The 20,945-nt window shown below is 37.1% G+C and overlaps 3 protein-coding genes across 5 annotated transcripts in view; 2 read left to right on the forward strand and 1 right to left on the reverse strand.

Annotated features, from left to right (window-relative positions):
* Positions 1 to 16,062, reverse strand: part of LOC116170542 (neuroligin-1-like) — a 34,623-nt gene extending 18,561 nt beyond the window's left edge. Inside the window, exons 1-2 of the mRNA XM_031487005.1 lie at positions 15,917 to 16,062; positions 12,643 to 12,761 (exon numbers count right to left, since the gene is read on the reverse strand). The gene's annotated coding sequence lies outside the window, so the exon portion shown is untranslated. The remainder of the gene's footprint in view (positions 1 to 12,642; positions 12,762 to 15,916) is intronic.
* Positions 7 to 6,635, forward strand: LOC116170547 (retinol-binding protein pinta-like). Of its 3 annotated transcripts, XR_004145305.1 has the most exons (7): positions 7 to 148; positions 192 to 351; positions 397 to 757; positions 799 to 907; positions 958 to 1,057; positions 5,481 to 5,567; positions 5,616 to 6,635. XR_004145305.1 is itself a non-coding variant. In XM_031487013.1 (6 exons), exons 1-6 carry the CDS (start codon positions 64 to 66, stop codon positions 5,500 to 5,502), a joined length of 837 nt encoding a protein of 278 aa, XP_031342873.1. In that variant the 5' UTR covers positions 7 to 63; the 3' UTR covers positions 5,503 to 6,635. The 3 variants fall into 3 exon arrangements, 2 of the variants coding, with proteins under 2 accessions (XP_031342873.1, XP_031342874.1); XM_031487013.1 differs by having other exon boundaries at positions 5,481 to 6,635; XM_031487014.1 differs by having other exon boundaries at positions 7 to 141; positions 185 to 351; positions 5,481 to 6,635.
* On the forward strand, positions 6,973 to 10,303 carry LOC116170538 (inter-alpha-trypsin inhibitor heavy chain H4-like). Its single transcript, XM_031487002.1, has 10 exons — positions 6,973 to 7,511; positions 7,561 to 7,812; positions 7,859 to 8,062; positions 8,112 to 8,675; positions 8,723 to 8,959; positions 9,006 to 9,297; positions 9,346 to 9,666; positions 9,713 to 9,934; positions 9,979 to 10,147; positions 10,194 to 10,303. Exons 1-10 carry the CDS (start codon positions 7,380 to 7,382, stop codon positions 10,225 to 10,227), a joined length of 2,427 nt encoding a protein of 808 aa, XP_031342862.1. The 5' UTR covers positions 6,973 to 7,379; the 3' UTR covers positions 10,228 to 10,303.
* Positions 16,063 to 20,945: the final 4,883 nt, after the last annotated feature.

Here is a 20,945-nt window from a genome sequence, read left to right on the forward strand (position 1 = left end):
GTCTCAGCAACTTTGAGCTGATGATGCAGGAAAGTATTTCACTGGTGCACGGATAGACCTCCAATGGAAGAGTCAGGTGATAATGAGAGCAGCTTGATGCTGATAAAAGAGTGGGTTGCCACACAATCATTTCCAGATGAAGTGCTCAGTAAGGACTTACATGTAACACTAATACTTGTAATAGCTTCTAGCTGATTTACACCTACTGAACTTTCTGCGAGGATGCAAGTTCGACCAACTAAAAACCCGGGATAAATTAACGCACTACCTTCAGCTGAGGTCAAGCAAAAGCGAGTTTTTTCACGATAGGGATCCCTGCGGTGAGAGTTTAAGGGAAGCTATTTCAAGGGGGTAAGTGCAGGTGAGAAACTGTCAAATTCCAACTGCCCGTTGCAGAATAATGATATCGTCGACCATTGAAAACTTCGAAATTGTGATAGTGAGGTGGAAGTACTGCGACATAAAGAAGGTATCTCTTATCAACGCATCAAAGTTGGGCTTTATGCTCTTTGACGTTTTCATGAACGAAAGCCCCACTTGCATGATTAATGGCCACACTGTAATTATAGACTGTGAAAATTTACCTTTGGGCTACGCTCTGCAGTTATCCCCCAGGTTCATTCGGGAACTCAAACACGTTGTCTTCAAGGCGTACCCAACGCGAATTAAAGCCATTCACGTGGTCAACTGTTTTCCAGGGGTAGGGACCATGTTCAATATTTTTAAGCCCATTTTACCGGTGAAAATAGTGTCGAGGGTAAGTGCTGTATAGAGGAACGTGAAAACAAACCCTCTTAGATACATTTTTACAAAGCTTCGAGCATAAGTGAACTTCGTGCTCACATTCCACCTTCAGTACTTCCAAAAGACTACGGCGGGGAAGGGGAAACGTTAGACACGCTTAGAGGTAAATCTTCTATTCGACTACAGGTGACATTGTCAAATCACATTTTGCAGATGTAACAAGAAGTATGTTCGAGGAGAGAAGGTCCTGGTTTCTAAAAGAACTTTCTGATGCACGACGTCAAAGAAAAAGTCCACCACAGCAATTTGAATGGTAATACTTTCACGATTATCTTGCAAGGACATTAATCTATGTGAGGGAAACAAATTCTGCATTAGATAAAAATAACTAGAAAAAGGGTTGTATTTTATCCCAAACCAATACCGTATAAAGAATGTGTAATTCTGGTATGAATGTGGAGACGACGCGGGTTGACGGTAGCATAATAGCCAACGGCCCGTTTAAATTGGCTGCAGTTAAGCGAAAGGAGCTCTGCCGAGAGATGTAATAAATGATCTTGCAACGACAAAGTTTGAATATTGATGAACAAACGTTCAGCTCCACTACCATCCCCTACAAACTGTTCGTGATAGATTTGGTTTTTAAAGCGACTATTTGCGGAACGTTTAAAGTGTTACATTTATTTGAATAATGGTACTAAATTTATATACACAGAAGTGGGTTATCTTTGGAAAAAATCGCGGTCGGTACATGAATGAATGAGTACCCGCTTAGTAGCAGATGAGATAAAGTGGAAGATCACGGAGAAGCATACATTAGACTGGTTATTCGTGTCTTAGATTGTTCTAAAGCTGATTGTATTAGAGTTTAGTTAAAACTTCCGTCACAGGTGTTGTAATTCTATTGATCCACAATTGCAATAAGTTACGTAAGCGAGACACGTAACGTTAGCTCTAAACTTTGGATTTACTTTTTAGAGCTATAGAGAGAGGATTAGAGTAGGTTAGATATATAATAGAAAACTTCCAGGGTGGCGAAATTTAGAGGCTCCAATAAATGGAATTCCAATGGTGGAATTTAAGATTGTCCTTTCTGCGTCTTTTAAGTTCAATAAAGCATTGTTTTCATAATGGGTATCCGGATGTCTGGAGACGAGATGTTGCGATAAGTAAAGTTTGCCTTATCTACTTAAAACTACTGAATGAGCATCAGATCATTTTAGTTTGGTCATACTTATGATTTAATTTAGTGCAGACATGAAGAAAATGAATCAGTAAGTAAAGGTGGCATTCTGTGTTTGGTAGTTAACGAGAAAGGGGAAAGTTTTGGAATTCCTTCGTTGCAAACTTTATTAGTTTCATTTTAAAAATCAATCACGAGATTAGGTCGGGTTTTTGGATACCAGAGTAAACAGTAGGTGTACGTAATCAAAAAAGGAGAGTAAACTCGTTTTTATAGGGTTTGGGGCATAAAAATGAACCCAGTGGTGATTAAGGGTATTTTGGTTTTTTACTGGAACCAAAAGAGAAAGAAACTTTGAAGTGAACGTGTCGGTGTATCTTTGAGAACTGAGCACATGCGTTTTAGTAACTTTTCTGCTTAAAATAAGCAAATCTGTAACATATTAACGTATGAAACATTCCTCATGAAAGACTCTGTATACACTTATACAGCTAAAGAATATTACAAAGTGGGAAAAAAACAAGTACAACATTTGAATAACCTGAATGTATCAAAAGATTCGAGGATTTTTAAAAGTGGGGGCCGGATATTAGAAAACGACAGTAGGGGCCCACGTCATTTCTTTATCTGAGAAACGAATGGGAAATTTGATTATTCTAATAAAATTTTTACTACTTTCACGCTCTAAAAGTAACGTTGATTTATAGCCCAATTACAATGCACTTTTCCAATTAATATCACGATTTAGTATATCCTTTCGATTAGCGAGCTGTATATGGCAAGTGAGAAATTCTGCACCCAGAGCCTTTTTGGAAAGCGTAAGAAAGAAAAACTTTCACCATCTATATAAGAACTTGACCTTTGCTGCTTGTAACGTTACTACAATAAATTAATCGTATTTTTTAACCTTGTTTTTAATTATACCGTTAATCTTCACTTCGGATTTCACAGGCGGTTATATCATTTTGAAATCTTGAAAATTTCTGGTTGGTAGTATCCATAGGAAAATATGTAGGACTTTTCTTTAACTCTGAAGAATTTCAGATGCAATCAAAACAGACTACAGTCCTGTAATAAAAAGATTTATAGTTGAAAAAAAACCTCAGTTCGAATCAACATTAAAAAATTACAAAAAAACCACAAATTATTTAATAGTCTAGTAATATGACCACCTTAATATTATTTTTTCAATTAATGAGACTGATGGGGGTAACTTTTTTGCACTCCCTATCAACTAGGGTAAATGGAAAGAAATCGGTCCAAGTCACTCAATTTAGTTAACTTTTCTGCATTTAAAATTCATACAATAAAATGAATGGTGCATGCATATGCAGTAACTTCGCCCTGAAAATCTGGCACCACCAAATTGGTCTCCGAAAGATTCACTCCCGGAGTGTTCGTCCCCGGAAAATTTTCTTCGAAACAGTTTTGGAACTCGAACATTCCCCATAAGTTTTCCCTTAAAAAATGTTATCGACAGAAAAACCGTTTTAGACTAAATATTTAAGTAATATTACGGTGGGTGTGAAAATCAACAAGTGAAATGCCCGTAAAGAGAGGATAGGAAAAAGATAAAGATCAGAATGGGAAAAGACACATTAAATCATGTAAAGGAAGTTAGCTATTTAGGTAGTAAGGTTACACAAGATAATCGTAGCAAGGAAGATATAAAATCCAGGATAGCGCAAGCTAAAAAAGCATTTGAACAAAAGGGAGACCTACTGAGATCCGGGATAAATATAGGAATTAGAAAAAGGCTGGTAAAAACGTGTCCGATAGGTAGGGTACAAACATTCGAAATGTGGTGCTATAGAAGGATAATGAGAATTAGCTGGGTTGGGTGGACAGGGTAACAAACGAGGCAGTCTTGGAGCTAGTACAGGAAAATAGGGAAATGTGTACAGAAAAGACGAGATAGAATGAAGGCACGTGCTCAGACACGGAGGGTTAGTACAGCTAACTATAGAAGGCAGGGCAGTGGGCAGGGGAGGGGTAGGCGATAGGACGCAGGCAAAGGTAGTTTTGTAGAAATGAAAAGATTAGCGCATGATAGGAAAGGGCAGAGGACAGTGTCCAACCAATCTTAGAGAGGTAAACAGATGTAAAACTTTAAAGTGCTAAGTGTAAACATTTCTGAAGTAATTAATGCTTGGCCGAGGGACGTTTACATTTGATTTGTATCTAGTCGTGCCAATTTTTTTCCGGATATCCGCACATTCTTTGGTACTTGTGTTATAAAACACTTTGCATATATGTTACCGGCAAACTGCGAAATCCGGCATTTTGCAAAATCCCTAGGCATTTCGCGAAATGACCAATGCAGCAGGCAAAGTGAGAAATGGGGCCCGAGTTCGCACTTTTCCTGCCTCTCTTTAGAGATTTCGCGAAATGCCCATACATGCAGGCAAAGTGCACAGGCTTCGTCATTTCCCACAGATGGTGCGTACAACGTTGCCATTTGATTGTACGACGATTGCGATTTTATATAAGTACATACGTGTACGTGTAGGTACATAGTGTAATTATTACACTAACGTATTGGGTGTTTGAATGCAATTACAATCTGTACTCCTTCTGTTATGGTTAATCGGTGCGTGGTAAAAGAAATAGAATCAATACTAAAGAGAATATAATTTTCCACTTAGTAGGTTTGCTGGTTTAAAATGGCCAAGAAAAATATGTTAGTATAATATTTGTAAACAATATTTGGTTTCAAAATTAAAGCCATACGTTGAGAATATAGGTATCAGATGGGGGAAGGTATACCAACGCGACAGGTTTACATTTGACACCGCTGTACCCGCAATCTGTGGAAAATGGCAGAGCATTCTCACTTTGCCTGAATGTTTGGGCATTTTGCGAAATCCCTAAAGAAGAGCAGGCAAAGTACGAACTCGAGCTCCATTTCTCACTTTGCCTGCGGCATTGGTCATTTCGCAAAATGCCTAGGGATTTTGCAAAATTCCGGATTTCGCAGTTTACCGGTAACATATACATAAACATCCAACCGGCAAAATTTTAAGGTTTTTAAACAGGGAATCGTATGCTCTTTCTGCTCATATTATCCTTTTGTAACGTAATTAGGGGTTTAATTGTCGTACAGTAAGTTCTTCCCCACACTGATAGCCTTTGCTCTAATTTTTAGTTGGCAAACGTGTAGTAGGGTATACTGTTTTAAGGAAATCAGGAGAACATAAATCCTTTAATAAAAAACTTAGTCTCATGTACTGGAGTAATTTGTTTTTTACTTTTTACTTTTACTCCAAGTCAATCCACTGTTAATGAGTGGGTCTAATATGCCAGATATACCTTTACTGCGAAGATACGGTTTGGATGCTCTAAATGAAGAAGATAGGGATCATGATTATGACATTCTACCAATTGCTATTGATTTTAATAATTTAACAGCAAACATTGTCGCTCATATAAGTGGTTATGTGATCAAAATGCTGAAGATGCGATTTAAATGTCCCGATTGTATAGAAGGATGTATAGGACAAGAATATGACGACGACTATCCATTTTTAATTTGTTTATATAATCTTATTTACAGGGGGACTGTATATGCCCACTAAAGGTGTTACAACAATTTGCTCTGGTGTAGAAGGTGGTATTAGAAGATTTATGGACGCACCTGAAGGTAGAAAATGAAAATTTTTTTGAAACTTTTATCATTGCAATTTCGCAGAAGTTTTATCGGCAAGGTAAAGTTCTTTTTCCACATTTGGAGGAACATTTCATAGACTATTCCACTATAACTAATAATCACACCGCATCATTAATTAAAGCAATTGTAGGTGCCTAATATATGTTCGCATTAGATTTTTTAATTTGTCTAAAAGATTCACTTCTGTAATTCAAGGGAAAAGTATTAGGCAAGAACTAAATAAATTAATATTGTTTAATTAATAATTGTGTTTCTGATGTGTAGTTTTATAATTATAGGTGAGCTTGCTAAGTACATCAGATCAGGTATGAAACTCTAAGTATTCATTAATAGGTACCTTCGTTGTACTCAAGGATCAAATACTCAATTGTCTTCTGAAAAATCACAATATACATATTTGGTTTTTGGACTCAGTACCATGTAGTTATTGGTAAACCAGAGTCTAAGGAGAAGCAGGTCGTGTTCCATACTTAGTTTAGGATTCTCAGTGGTACCTGATCTGTAAACTGAAAAAGAACTGAAAAAAACAACCCGTGCTATTTTCAATAAAGGGAAATTAAGTTCAAAAACCGTCGCGTTTCCACCTATTCCATACAGATCATTCTATATTTATAATCTTTTCAATTCCCTATTCCGTCAAGTCATTTCCAGCAATAGCTTTGGTCAGCTTTACAGGAAAAAATGTCTTCTGAAGGTCTACCTCGTTAGACAAAGCGGTCAAAGGTGTCATGATTCTTATTTCGTCCTCATCCAATGCGTCCCTTGCGGACACTTTGCCAATCTGCAGTTTGATGAAAGTGTTGAGTTGTAAGGCCACTTTTGGTCAGTTTTTAGAAAGCAATCTGGATGGAGATATTTTGATTTTGTGGTCAGCAATCTATCAAGATTTCCAGAAGCCAACGGTACAGATTTTTTTGTGGTACTAAAACTATTACCATCCAGAGGTAAACAATTCAGATCAATGACGGGCAGCTGAAAGCAAAATAGGACAAACAATAGTAGAAATTAATGAAATCCTCACCATGCGTAAATGTCTATTAATTTCCCCTTACAGGATATGAACTACGGTTCCGAAAACTTCACAGATTCCTTGAACACAGACGTCTTCATCTTGGCACTGAAGAAATAAAGGTAAATACACAATCCTGGGTATTTCTACGTTAAACTTGCGTCACACTGGACCGTTCAACTACGTAACAGTTCAAGTCAGGAGCCTCAAATTATCATAATAGCCTCAGAATAAACATACAATTACTAATAATTGTTTTCGTAAATATATTACGCGCATATTTCTAGTTCAATTTAATTGACATTAGCCGAATTAGTCATACATTTCATTAGCGCAGTAACGACAAGGTACCGGAAATTCCAATTAAAACATAATTCAGAACGAATTCTGCCACGGTGATATGCGAAATTAAGATTTTGGTTCAACCTCACTTTCAACGACGCCAACCCAGTTTGTTACGAAACTTCCATTACTAATCCGTGGGGTCAAGGAGTGTAAAGATAGTTTTAATTAATTCGAGTATATAATCTAAACATCGTCGACCTTCTACGGCAGTAATTTCATTAAAAAACCAGTCGAGAGTAAAAATTGTATGACGACGAAGAGCCAGTACCGATATATTTGCGTGCGCTTATAGCGATATTGTCTGGGAATTACCACAGATAATGTGAATTTTCCGAACGGGTCGAATATTTAAGTACTATCAATTAAACAACATTAACATCATTGTCGTGTCGGCCATTCAAGAAAGTGTTTGTGCTGCCTTGAACGCCACAATGAGTTTCGGTGCGTTTCTATTATGGGGCCTCCTTTTGGTTGTGCCTATTATTTGTGCTCCATTGAATGATGATCAGACTTTGGTTGTGAGTTCAACGGCGCCTTCTTCTGGATCACGAGGAGATAAGGAGGTACTGACACATTGTCCTTAAAGTGAGTGAATGTCAACAAAATTTCTAGGGCAAAGCTCATGCGATACCAGCAGTCCCCCAGATATACCAAATGCGGATAAGGTCAGATATTAGGAACCGTTTTGCTAACACCACCATCACCAGTCGAGTCAGAAATTATGGAAGCAAGGCGCAGGAGGCCGTTTTCTCGGTGGTTCTGCCAGAACAGGCGTTTATCTCAGGGTTTGTCATGGAAATCGCCGGTAAGAACTATACAGCCTACGTGAAAGAGAAGGAGGAAGCCAAACGAATTTACGACGAGGTGAATATCGCAAATGAAATTTTGTAAATACAACAAGTACTTACAGGCCGTAATGAGCGGCATTGGAGCGGCCCACGTTGCAGTTAGCGCACGTGATTCCAATACATTTAGCGTGTCATTGAACGTCGAAGCTGAAGCAAAAGCTTCATTTTACCTAACCTACGAACAGCTTTTGGAACGACAAGACAGTCGCTACGAGCAAATCATAAATATCCATCCAGGACAGCCGGTCAAAGACCTAAGCGTTGAAGTAAGTGCATCAAAATTCCACACAAAAACGCTAACCCTACGGTTTACAGGTTGTCATCTCCGAAAGCAGAAAAATACTTGACCTCAAGGCGCCTCCACTACGCTCCGGAAATGAAATCGGCGCAGAAAAGTCCGAACTTGACCCAAGAGCCGATATAGAAATCGTCAACGATACCTCAGCCATTGTGCGTTTCGCCCCCAACATTGAAAGACAAAAGGAATTGGCGCACGTTTTCGGAAGCGATGTTGAAAAAGGATTAGCAGGCCAGTTCGTTGTCCAGTACGATGTTGAACGGGATCCTAAAGGTGGCGAAGTGCTAATTCAAGACGGCTACTTCGTGCACTTCTTCGCCCCATCCGATCTAAAGCCCCTACCCAAACAGGTAGTCTTTGTCTTGGACACTAGCGGTAGCATGTGGGGACAGAAAATCGAGCAATTGAGGGAGGCGATGGACAAGATTTTGGGCCAGCTAAACGAACACGATTCGCTCAACTTGGTCGAGTTTAACAGCAACACGAAGGTCTGGGACCTAAACGACGATAACTCGAGCGTTTGGTACCCTCGCACTAACGACTACTACCTCCACGATGCTACGCCTGAAGTAAAATTAGAGGTAAGCCTCATTAAACTCACAACGGTTTTACTGCATTATTTTTTTAGGAGGTAGATTTTCCACCCGCTTATCCGGCTAACGCGGACAACATTAAGAAAGCCAAGGCAGCGGTTGCAAAGTTAGTTTCCGACGGGTCAACTGGAATGTTTGGCGCGCTGGAGGTGGCCTTGCACCTAGTCGAAATGGGTCGAAAACAGAATGATAGCCTCAAGCGACAGCCAATGGTGATATTTTTGACTGACGGAGAACCAACAGATAAGAGCACCAGCGAAATTATTTCAAAAGTAACACCTTCGACTGTAAACTACCCGACTAACCCCCACCTTGTAGATTAGCGAGCTCAATTCGGGGCCACGCAGGGCACCAATTTTCGCGCTTGCATTTGGCGATGGTGCCGACAAGGATTTCCTCCAAAACTTCGCGCTTCGCAACAAAGGCTTCTCCAGACAAATCTACGAGGCCTCGGACGCTTCACTCCAACTCCAACACTTTTACCGAGAGATTTCGTCTCCTTTACTATCAGGGGTCACTTTCAAGTACGAGGAGTCTGTCACGAGCCTGACCACCACGGATTTCCCTATACATTTCGGAGGAAGGGAAATTGTTGTTGCCGGTTGGTGTGGTAAGTTAACATGCTTACTTGATAAGCAAACTGATGGTGGTGTTGTAGGAACCGATCTCCTAACTCCTATTGTTGACGGTTTTGGAATTAACGGCGAGATATCCCTCAAACCGACTGTAACGAGATCAGTCTCAAACGTAGAAAGACTATGGGCTTACTTGAAGATCAAGCAGTTACTGGAGCAGAAGGAAATATCAGAAGTGCCAGAAGAAATTAAAAAGAAAGCTCTCGATTTGGCTTTGAAATACTCCTTTGTCACCTCTGTCAGCTCTCTGGTGGTCGTAAAGCCGAACCATACCGACACTGTAAACGCTCAAGAAGCAAAACCTTATGCAGACTTCGACGAAGACGGAAGTATAGGTTTAAGAAGTAAGTGACCTTTACATTGATTGTCGTGTAACAGACGGGTTTTTAGTTAGTGGAAACTACGCCAGCCTCTCCAAGGCGGGTCGACCGATGCTAGCGTTGTCCGCTGTACCGTATTCTAACAGGTTTGGTAGCTACGACGATGAAGTTTGGGAGGAAAGTGAACCGGTACGGACTACCACAATCCCTGAAAGCGGAGACGAAAGCCCCTTGACAACCTTCCCGTGGCTGAACGAAATTTTACATGACGATCTAATTAAGACGGCAAATGGTACATTTCTTTTCGTACAAACAGTCACTAACCATACGCTTTAGGTACTTACAAAGTGGGCGCAAATGAGACAATTACCGATGAGGTGAAGTGTTCGAAGTCACTCACAAATTTGGAAGGACACTGCACGCTTTTGCACGCATGTCCTCAAGCTCCTCTGCTGCTGACATCAGCCCAGGACTTTTTAGACCACTTTTGCGTTTTGAAGAATGAGTAAGCTTCGCTTTGAGTGTCTTTTATGTCTAACACTGTGTTTTAGATTCGCTGGTGTTTGCTGTCCAAACGATCCTTAGTTTTAAGGCAGATAGTGTTCCTATTTTTTATATCTAAACGTATTATTCGCGCCATTAAATTTTTATACAATGTTGATTGATTTTTGTGTTTTGTAACAACCAAATCGAGCTACCCTTGTCTCAACCCTTAATTTGGTATTACTAATAGCCCCGCGGTTAGCACCCTACGTGCTGAGCTGAAAATAAATGCTTATTTGAAGTCAGAATCCGGAAAAAACTGTACTAAACAGAAAATTTGGTTGCGTATCTGATCTGCAGTCCTCAAGATCAATGCTATTATCCATACATTTCACAACAGTACTAGTCGAAATCTATGCGTAAACCACAATAACTGGAAAGCAAGATAAAATGGCATTCTAGAAGAACGCCATAAAGGTACCATCGTGTAACTAACATTTTGAGGTCAACTGCAAAACGGAGATCAGATAATTCCGAATTTACAGAGAATTTTGTAGAAATACGTTATAAATAGTATTCCTGTTAGTTTTGTAAATGTCTAAACACTGATATATTTGGCGGTGTCATCACAATTTTGTTATGTTGTCATTCAACCATCATCACAACAATTATTAAAAGCCCGTTATTAAGAACAATAAGGCTCCTCAAGGTTTTAACGGTTCTGAAGGCTCTCTCAAATATTTTATCAATATAATAATCAAAAAATTCCGAATAGAATCTAAAAATTTCAAAAACGATACGGGAAACCCTGAAAGGATTCCAAAAATTCTAAGGACGCCAAAGGTTGCAAAGACACCAAGTTTATAAGGTTTGCAAATCTCCCGGAGATTCCAAATTTTACAAAAATTGCATGATCTCAAAAGCCTAAAAATTCTAATACTAAATATACGGAGGGTCCCAAATACAAAGGTTCTAAGAGGTCCCAAGGATCTAGATAATTTCAAAATATTCTTTAAGAAGATTGTAAAAATTGTGAAGTGCCCAGGAAGAAACAATCTCAAAAAACATGTGAAATCGCTTTGAAAGATGGTTGGGAAAACAATAGCGTGTGAACAACCTCAACCCCTGCCCTCTCTCCTCCCCCATGATAAACTCTTGGAAGGTTCAGTTGTTATTGATGCCATCGCCACCATAAAATTGAAAGTTAGTTCAGATGAAAGCATTTTAATGGTTTGCTGCGAATGAATTACTTTTAAATACGAACAAAACTACAAACATGTTGTTTTTCCAAAAAAAGCGATGAGTTTGATAACCCTTCGGCAGTCCCATATCTCAGCTTAGTGGTTGATCCTAAATTGAGCTCTGTAATGTACTACCACAGAAGATAATTAGAAAAGTAACCATACATTACACGACCCAAAATGCGTTTTATGATTATAATGAATTTCTAAGTCGTGTTGTTAATACTGTTTAGATTAAGTTTAATTTTTTGCTGTAGTCCAAATTATCGATATCTACATATGCTAATTTGACGTGTGCCATATCTAAATATACATTATTATTATTAATAATAAGAATAGGTAGATGTCTTTAGAATGCGCAATCATCTGTTTCACTTTATCTACCCTTACGGTTAAAGGGCGGCTTAGCCTACTCAATTAAACCTATTAGAATGACATTTTAACATACGTGCTATCAAATAAATCATTGTAAAACGCTTCTCACAATTCTAAATTTAATTTAGGCGACAAACATAGCAAGCTTAGGATCTACCATCGCGGACGTTTCCATAGAAACAGCATTACCATATGTTCTGAACGTCATTTTATATGGTGCTTCGCGTCCCATTTGAAATAAGGATCACAGATTTTAATAAAATTAAAAATGCATAATCATCAGTTTCACTTTATCTACCTTCACGCTTAAAGAGCGGCTTAATTAAAATGTCAATTTAACAACTTAGACTTTGACACTAAAATTGCTGTAACTGATAGGTACCACAGGCCCTCCTTCCAAAACTAATTTAATGTGCCCAAACAACAATCCTGGATGGGATTTGGGCCATGGACATTATTCTGTACTATCTATTATTATCTTAAAGATGAATCATTGTTTGGGGCCGAGTACTTTAGTTTCCGAGTCAAGTAGACATTTTACTGACGAGTTTTGTATTAAATTTTACACAACGCCGTCTTTTTTAATATATTATTTCAATTTTCATATAGAACTTTTGCTTAATGTCAATCTGTCAGTGATGATAGGAGTAGGATTACAGACATTACCAATGTGGCAGGTGCGGCCGGTAAAGTGATAGGCGGCTGGTCATGGAAACTAACATTTCCTGATATAAGGCAGGCATGAAAATGAAGGTTGCATGATGATTTTGGGTAAAATTTGTTATCGCAACATAAATATTTACTGGAAATTACTCTAAAACTATCCTTAAAAAATTAAAAATAATCCCAAAAGCGGCTCATGACAACCTAAAGGCTTGTGGGAAATTTACTGGATACTTACCAATTTCCAAGTATTTCTGATGCACCGCGTCGTACTCATCCCAGACGATTGATCGAAACCGATTCTTCTCCCTTGACGCGGCCAGTCCCGATTCTTGTTTGCTGTGATCGTTCGGATTTCTGTAATTTAAAAAGAGAGCATTTAGGATCACAAGTTGATATCAAAGCCAAAGAGATTTGAAGATAATTTTCCTCGAGACTTTTCTACAAATAGAGAACTGTTTGAAAAAGCATCAGAAATTCGAAATCATACCTTTCGATTCATGGAATCCCTCCCTCGCCCTCTCCAAACACACACTTTTGAGCAATTAATCTCAAACCTACCGTAGATTCTAGAAATTCTTGCTGCTAGAAAATTTTGTGGTTGTGTCTGGATCTAGTTACATTTATTGTAGCAGGTGAACACTGCTGCAATGGTCCCATATAGCACACATTGTCCAAGGTACGTAGGTACGTCCAAGAGACAAATTTGTACGTCTTATGTATGTACATTTGTGTACGATCATAGATTATAACTCTATAACTAACATGGACGTACATTTTACGCACGTGGTACGTTATTTTCGCACTGCTCTGTACGTGCTAGTACGTACTTTACCGTACTTATTATGTACGTGAACAAAGGTAAGTACATTAGACATACCTAACAGTCAGTCTAATGTACGTACGGCAAAGTACCTAGCATGCACAAAGTAGTGCAAAAGTAACGTACCATGTACGTGAAATGTACATCCCTGAACCGTAAGTGTACGTGAAATGTACGTCCAAGTCCATTGCTGTACCTACGTACTGTGTATTATTTGCCATGTACGTTCTTGTGTTATTTGGGTTGTTGGGCTGGATTATTATAAAGCAGGTGTTACTCTTAATTTATTTTATTCAAACTTAAAATCATACCGCCTTCGTCGATTTCATATCGAATGGCTCATGTGTATTTGATCCCTTCGTAAAAAAAATTGTTTATGATGACCACGTCTTAACGAACCCGATTCTTTTTAAATTCTCGTGCATCAAATTATATTCAGAAGATTCCAAGGGGTAGATCAATGTGATACTTAATTACGTCAATAATGCGCCCGTTTGTTTCGTTCGAATTCATCACTATAGAAAGCAACAGTTATTGCAATAACAAAAATGAATGGGAGCAGTCCATAGTAATTTAGACAATCCCTTGTTAATGAAAGGAAATTGGTGAAATAAGACGAAAATATGAGGACATTTTGAAGGAATAAAGAAAAACATTTTGTGATGAGAAAATTCTCGCAGTAAATAAATGGAATGACGCTGATGGAATGCAATTTTTGAGGTTGTTTAGTGTAAAAATTAAAATTTGCGGATTAGGTAATATGGAAATTAGTCATTGAATAAGCATAAATTTGGCTAATATATTCCAAATAATTATTCAAGGATTATCCGCCACAGATATTCTTGCCATTTTTTTGGTCATACGACTGCTTTCGTTGACGTAGTGCTATTCCGTCCGCGCAATTAGGCCATTCAAACTGTGCCCCCGGCAAACAAACAAACAGCAAGTTTATAATATAATTGTGTGCACAGGTTGCATGAAATTTCATGTCTGCTTTCAATAATTAACGTGTTGTTTCCATATTTTGAGCTTTGACACAAATATTGGTTTTACCGTTGTTTGAGTTTGGGTCGTGCATTGCAAAAGGGCAAAGCTCAAGTTTTCTCAACCAATCAATTTGGTCTTGATAACCTGCAATGTCTCCAATCCTAATTTTGTAGGTTTTCGGCTTTAATATTAATATGAAGTAACTTAAAAGATGCCGCAAGCTTTGATATAATGAATTAAAAAGCACACTCAGTGAGTACAAAAAAGTTACAAGATAAGTTCTATTTTACAGGAAATTTGTCCGATAGTTTTTTTTTGCACGATTAAGGAGGTAAAGGAGTAAGATTGTATTTTATTCATCAATAATTAGTACTACATTAATGTAAGAGGAAAAACACGCACGAAATTGGTGAACTAAGGACTAAATTATCACCCCATTTTGCAAAAAAAATGTCTACAATTAATCTCATTTTTCATTTCATTTCACCAAACTGAAAACGTCGATCGATAAATTATCGGATTAAGTGCTCAACGCTGATTTCGAACTTTAAAGTGGTAAAAAAGCAAAAGCATATTAAAAACGGTTAAACTGAAATTCCTATTTACATACTATTCGAACTTCATCCGTGATTATCCAATTGATTCCAATCAAACTTTAATTGAAAACTGAAACGTATGACGAAACTATCATTTTTCAGCAAATCTACATACACAGTAACAATATCAAATGCATGAATCCTGTAATTCACTTGCAAATCACATCGCTAATGAAATTCCATAATTCCGTATAGTACAACTATTTTATTCGAGCATTTGGCAGGCTGACAGCGTAATGAATATCAAATTACGTATTGAACTAAGTGTGAATATTGATAATCTTCGGCAGTTTAGAATCAATAATTTAGTATCGAGTAATAGTGGCAGTATTGAAATGCACGGGGGGGATTAGCATAAAGTAAATTTATTCAAGTCCTCTATGAATCGAGATTTCTTGAACCGTGTAAATGAACAATGCCAACGCAAATTGGATGTTCTGCCAAGTTAAACCATCTCCGCCCTATTTGGCAATTTCTCAAAATTTCCAGCGCAAACGTACCATAATTTATGATTAGCATTATGTTATTGCTTGATTTTGTATTATTAAACTTGCTTATTTGCGTTGATTGAGAATTTAGCGCAGAAGCACTACTCAATTTTGCTTCGCTTACTTCGAGTACACATTTTTCTCTCATTACTTCAAACATCTAAAACTTCTAAAAAATATGAACATGCAGTCTTATAGCATGTTTGCTGGCATTGGCCTGTATACTTTTATGAAACTTTTCCATTGAAAGCGGCAAATGAAGTTAACCATATATAATTACTCGCTAAACAGCCCATTATAAATTAATATCAAAAGCAAAACAATGTAATTTAGTTATTGTTCCTAAAGCATTAATTTTAAGTGCGCAACTTCTAATTTACCTTTACCGCACCTTCAGTTTTACAACCACCATAAACTTGAATATCGAAACTTTGCGTAATGATTCAAACTTCACAATCAGCGATCGATTCTTAATACCTTATGACGCCATTGTAAAGCCAATCAACTGTAAAGTTGACCAAGAAGTTGAACCGACCCGCTAATAATAACGAGAGAACTTTATTGCTGCACCGTAACTAAACATATTGTCACCTAAAGTTTCCGAACTTGTCCACTTACCCAGTCCGTGCGAAATTAGCGATGTAGATAATAACAGCTTCCGCAAGTGATAACTCAAATTTCGTATAGTTCCTTGGAAAGTGGCTAAAGCCGTCGATTAGCGGCGCACCGAAGACGTAGGGCAGCTCCTCCCCGTGAACGGTCCCCATTCTCTGCAAAAGGAAATAAACACCCTGTAAATCATTATATTGCCGGGCACATCTCGCGTAATGAATGTTGTTACATAAGGCGATTAACATTGGCGCAATGGAAGTTCGTCCTTTTACAATTGCGAGGGTATCGTTTATTTTCAGCGAGCGTTTGCGAACAAAACCGCGACCGCTGTGGGCGATCTACAAAGAAAATGGGAAAATAGGGCGCTCTAAACCAGGATCCGTGTAATAACAGTAACAATTAGTTTGTGCTGCACTAGAAAACCCAAAAATAAAGGAATAGGGCTTGAGGTAAATTATTCCTCGATGGACCGTTATTAAATAATTGAATTCTAAAGTTCGATGAGATTGCTGGATTGTCGAACTCTAATAAAGTATAACAAAATTTCATAACATCAGCATTGTTTCGTAACCACTGGTAGTTCTTTAGGGTCGAGAAAAATAGGAAAGTACAAAGTTCTATTGTATTTCCTGTATCACTACGACGTGCAAGTTCCTTTTAATTAGTAAATAGAACCATTATTAACTTCTTATTTAAATAAATAGATCATACTTTGATGGACGCTTTAAAATGTGGCATTTAGCTGAAAAAAACAAGCTACGGAACCAAAAAGAAAAATCAAAATTGAAAAAAGTGACAGAACTTGAAGAAATATCTAGAGAACAATACAGAATCAAATAACAAACAACATAATATTGAGAATAAGAGAATATTGAGAATAAGTGAAAGCAAGTAGTACATAGAATACTGATTCCAAAAAACAATAGTGATAGAAAACTAATAAAAGTTCTAAAATTTGTATAAACAGCTACCTCAAAAATCACAAAGTGAATCTAGAAAAAACAGAGAAACTAACAAATTTGAAACTAAAAAGGGAAAAAAAACCAAAAATATGTCAAATAGGTTTTTAAATTATTTTTGTTTTCCAACATGTTTAGCAAGTGCACCCCTTTACAACATAAATTGTCTGTTATATAAATAGCTTAAGAATCTACAATAAACATTATCATTTCGCAAACGGTCAAGTGAAGTACCCGAGTTGTGGGGATTAAAGATAATCCCCGACCGATATTTTACACTTGTGTAAGATTCGCTTGGGAGCGTTCGGATTTTCTACCCTAACGCTACATCCCCCGTTTGGATTTGAAAGTTAGGTGGCTCTGCTCGTAGTTTTTTTTCCCAGAGTTACCAACTGTAAATGTAGGGTAAGTCACGATAGCAGTTCCGGCTGCGGGCGACGCCTAGGGTGCTCAGAAATCCTTGACAGTTCTCAGTTTCCAAAATACAAATCTTTTTTGTGTTCTCCAATGGATTTCACAATGTAAAATAAGAACATTTTGTACACCCACCCCTAAGACTACAATAATACACAAGTCACATTGTGCACCACAAGTGCATTTTTCTTGCTTCATATGCATTTTTACTTAACTTATTTCTTCATTAAAAGTTATCTAAAAGGAGTCATACCCGCCCATCAGCTTGTACAACAATTCACATGTAATAATCGTGCAGTTAGTGCACCATAAGTGCATGTTTATTGCTTCAAACGAATTTTTAATTAACTTTCTTATTAAAAAGTTATTCAAAAAGCGCCACACCCACCTCTAAGCCCGTGCATATAATTTCAAGTGATAATCCTTCAGTTAATGCATGTTTATTGCTTCAAATGCATTATGAACTAATTTTTTTTACTACAAATTTATCCAAATGGTGTCACACCCACCCCTAAACGCGTACAAATATTCACAAGTGATAAACTTACATTTGGTGCATCATTAGTGCTTTTTTTATTGCTACAAATTTATTTTTAATTAACTTTCTTCATTAAAAAGTTATGCAAAAAGAGCCACATCCACCCTTAAGCACAAGACACAAGAATTCACAAGTGACAATCCTTCAGTTAGTGCACGGTACTTGCACGTTTATTGCTTCAAATGCATGTTTAACTAATTTTTTTAACTGAGAATCTATCCAAAAAGTATCACACCCACCCTTAAACGTGTACAAATATTCCCAAGTCATAATTTTTCAGTTAGGGCATCATTAGTGCTTTTTTATTGCTTCAAATGTATTTTTAATTAACTTTCTTCATTAAAAAGTTACCCAAAAAGAGTCACGTCCATCGATCAATCTGTACAAAAATTCACAAATGATAATCCTTCAGTTAATGCACCATAAGGTGCATGTTTATAGCTTCAAATGAATTTTTAACCACCTTTCTTCTTTAAAAAGTTATCCAAAGGTGTGAAACCCACCCCTAAGCTTGCACAAGAATTCACAAGTGACAATCCTTCAGTTAGTGCACGATACTTTTGCACGTTTATTGCTTCAAATGCATATTTAACTAATTTTCTTAACTGAGAATCTATCCAAAAAGTATCACACCCCCCCTTTAAACGTGTACAAATATTTCCAAGTGATAATTCTTCAGTTAGGGCATCAGTGGTGCTTTTTTATTGCTTCAAATGTATTTTTAATTAACTTTCTTCATTAAANCGCAGTAATATGGGCGTAAATTTTGAGCTTTACTTGCACACAGTTCATGAAGGGAACTACGTTTGGTGGACAACTATTATGTGAGAAAGTTCTTAAATACTTCTCATTATAGCTGTCGAGATAGTAACGGCAACCCTTTGCAGTTATCTTTTTCCGTATTTAACGAACAATGTATTAATTAATTTTATGATTTTGACCTTCATCTATAGAGAAAAAAACCTGAAGTAATTTTTATTAATCGGGGAATAGGGTAAAATTTGTGTTTTTAGTAGGATTTGACACATAAATTTATTTATTATTTATTTAATTCAATCAATTTTGATTAGTGAGTAAGACATTTTCCTGATCACCGATCAACTTTAACCAATGAAAATTTAATCATCATTTTAGGGAAGTTCTGTTTGGATTGCCAAACGAAATTCACATCATGTAAAATGTAACTAACTTAGACCTTCCTTTCAATCGATATGAAAAAAATCCGATTCAACAGAGTACAGAACAATCCTTGATATCGTTTTTGGGCTTTAACTTTTTGGCCCCATGAGATTAAGTAGCTCTAAAACAACAACGACCTTTCTTATATCCTTAAGAACGTACCAATTTTTAAAGCACACGAATCTCAGATAGACGGACAGACAGAGAGTAATACAAATTATAAACCCAAAAGCGTGTTAGTTCTTTACATCAAATTCCATTTTCTAAATTCATTTCGGTGCCTTACACAAACTGTATTCCCATGAACCGAAAGCGCCGGAAAGTAAAAGGGACCAAGCGAAAGTATATCTGCGAGTCATTTGCAAAACATATAATTAAGCCCATTTCCTAAATTGTGTTGCAAATTGCTTTTCAAAAACAATTCTTGTCGGAAATACGTTTAAATCTAACGTCCTCGCGACATGCACATTCGCGAGGAAAACTCTAAAAGTTACGCTTTTCGCGCGACCATTTTCAAATGTCATATATACGATTTCGGAATTTAATAACTTGGGATTCTTTACGAAATCGGATAAACCCACCTACAGATGCGGCCTCATTTAGAAAGGCGCTTTCGATGTTAAGAACCAGAGCACGGATTACCGTGAACACATTCTTTTTTCGGATCAACAGATTGTATCCGTCTGTCAAATAAGATCATTTCTATGTGGTTTAGAATCGACACCGTCCAGAATACTGAACGAATCGATTTTTTCGACGCCCACGATAGCTTACAGATAAAAGGGGTTTGAGTTGCGGCTTGAGGAGGGCGTAATGTATGTGCGAGTAGTATTTATGGTGTCGTGAAGATGTCCCAGTAAGAGAAATATAATGGTTCACGTTTACGATATAAAAATAGATTGTTTGCTTTAATTCGTTCTTATGGCTATTCGGGACGTAAATACGTAGTATTTTTAGATTTGGAATTGACAAAGGGTGGTCTAACCGTATGTCATTTAAGGCAAACTTTTAGATAAACCTGTATCCATACAATAGGCAGCATTTGTTAATAATTGTTGACGAATACATTAGTTGTTGATAATTTTATTTTTTTGACGAAGATTCATTCATGTTAGTTTGCTTACATTGTATCCTTCCGATTTGTTATACAAAGATATTTAATTACCTGTGCATTTGTACGATTTGTACGGACGATTCGTTGTCAATCAAAATTTTGCTTTTGCTAGTGTTAATTTATTCGAATTATTGATCTTTGTTCAGTGTTAATTACGGTTTTAGTATAGTAGCACCCTAGCGTCGAACCATTACTATCGCAATATTGATTTGCTCCGCTATTTGACGATTCTTATACAGTTACAACTATTTTATTGATTATTGATTGATATTCAGTATCCCCTTTGTTTTTTTTTGTTTGTCTATCTGCTACAGATAAGACATCCTTCTGAGCTCAGACGGCTGTTACGCCCAGAGTTCAAAGTAGTATTTTGATTTTAGACGACTCCTTCATTTTGATTACATACCTACTGGTTTTCGATACAATCGATTTGTAATAATTATTTTGGTTGGAACAGTTAACAATTATATCTTCGTTGTTTTCCTAACTACGAGTTGATCCCTTTTTGTTAAAAAATGAGATAAATATAAACGTTGACATTTCAGATCTAGATATTACAGTGTCTTCTTTGTAATTATTTTGAGATTATTTATTAAATTACCTTGGTTATAGCAAAGATTATTGTTTACATTCTACCTTGTCTTTTATTTTAATTCTTTAGCTTATCAAGCCCAGAACAATTTTCAAGAACCAATTTTCAAATGTTCTCAAATAATCATCATCATGTGTGCTCTCTCTTTGTCACCCGTCCATCGAAATTGTAAACATTTAAATTGAAGTTATGTTATGGGTTAAGTGGAAGAACACTTGGTGGCGATGTTGCCCCTAGGT

This window comes from Photinus pyralis, unplaced genomic scaffold (genome assembly GCF_008802855.1).
Source record: "Photinus pyralis isolate 1611_PpyrPB1 unplaced genomic scaffold, Ppyr1.3 Ppyr1.4_LG5, whole genome shotgun sequence".
Taxonomy (NCBI): Eukaryota; Metazoa; Arthropoda; class Insecta; order Coleoptera; family Lampyridae; genus Photinus; species Photinus pyralis.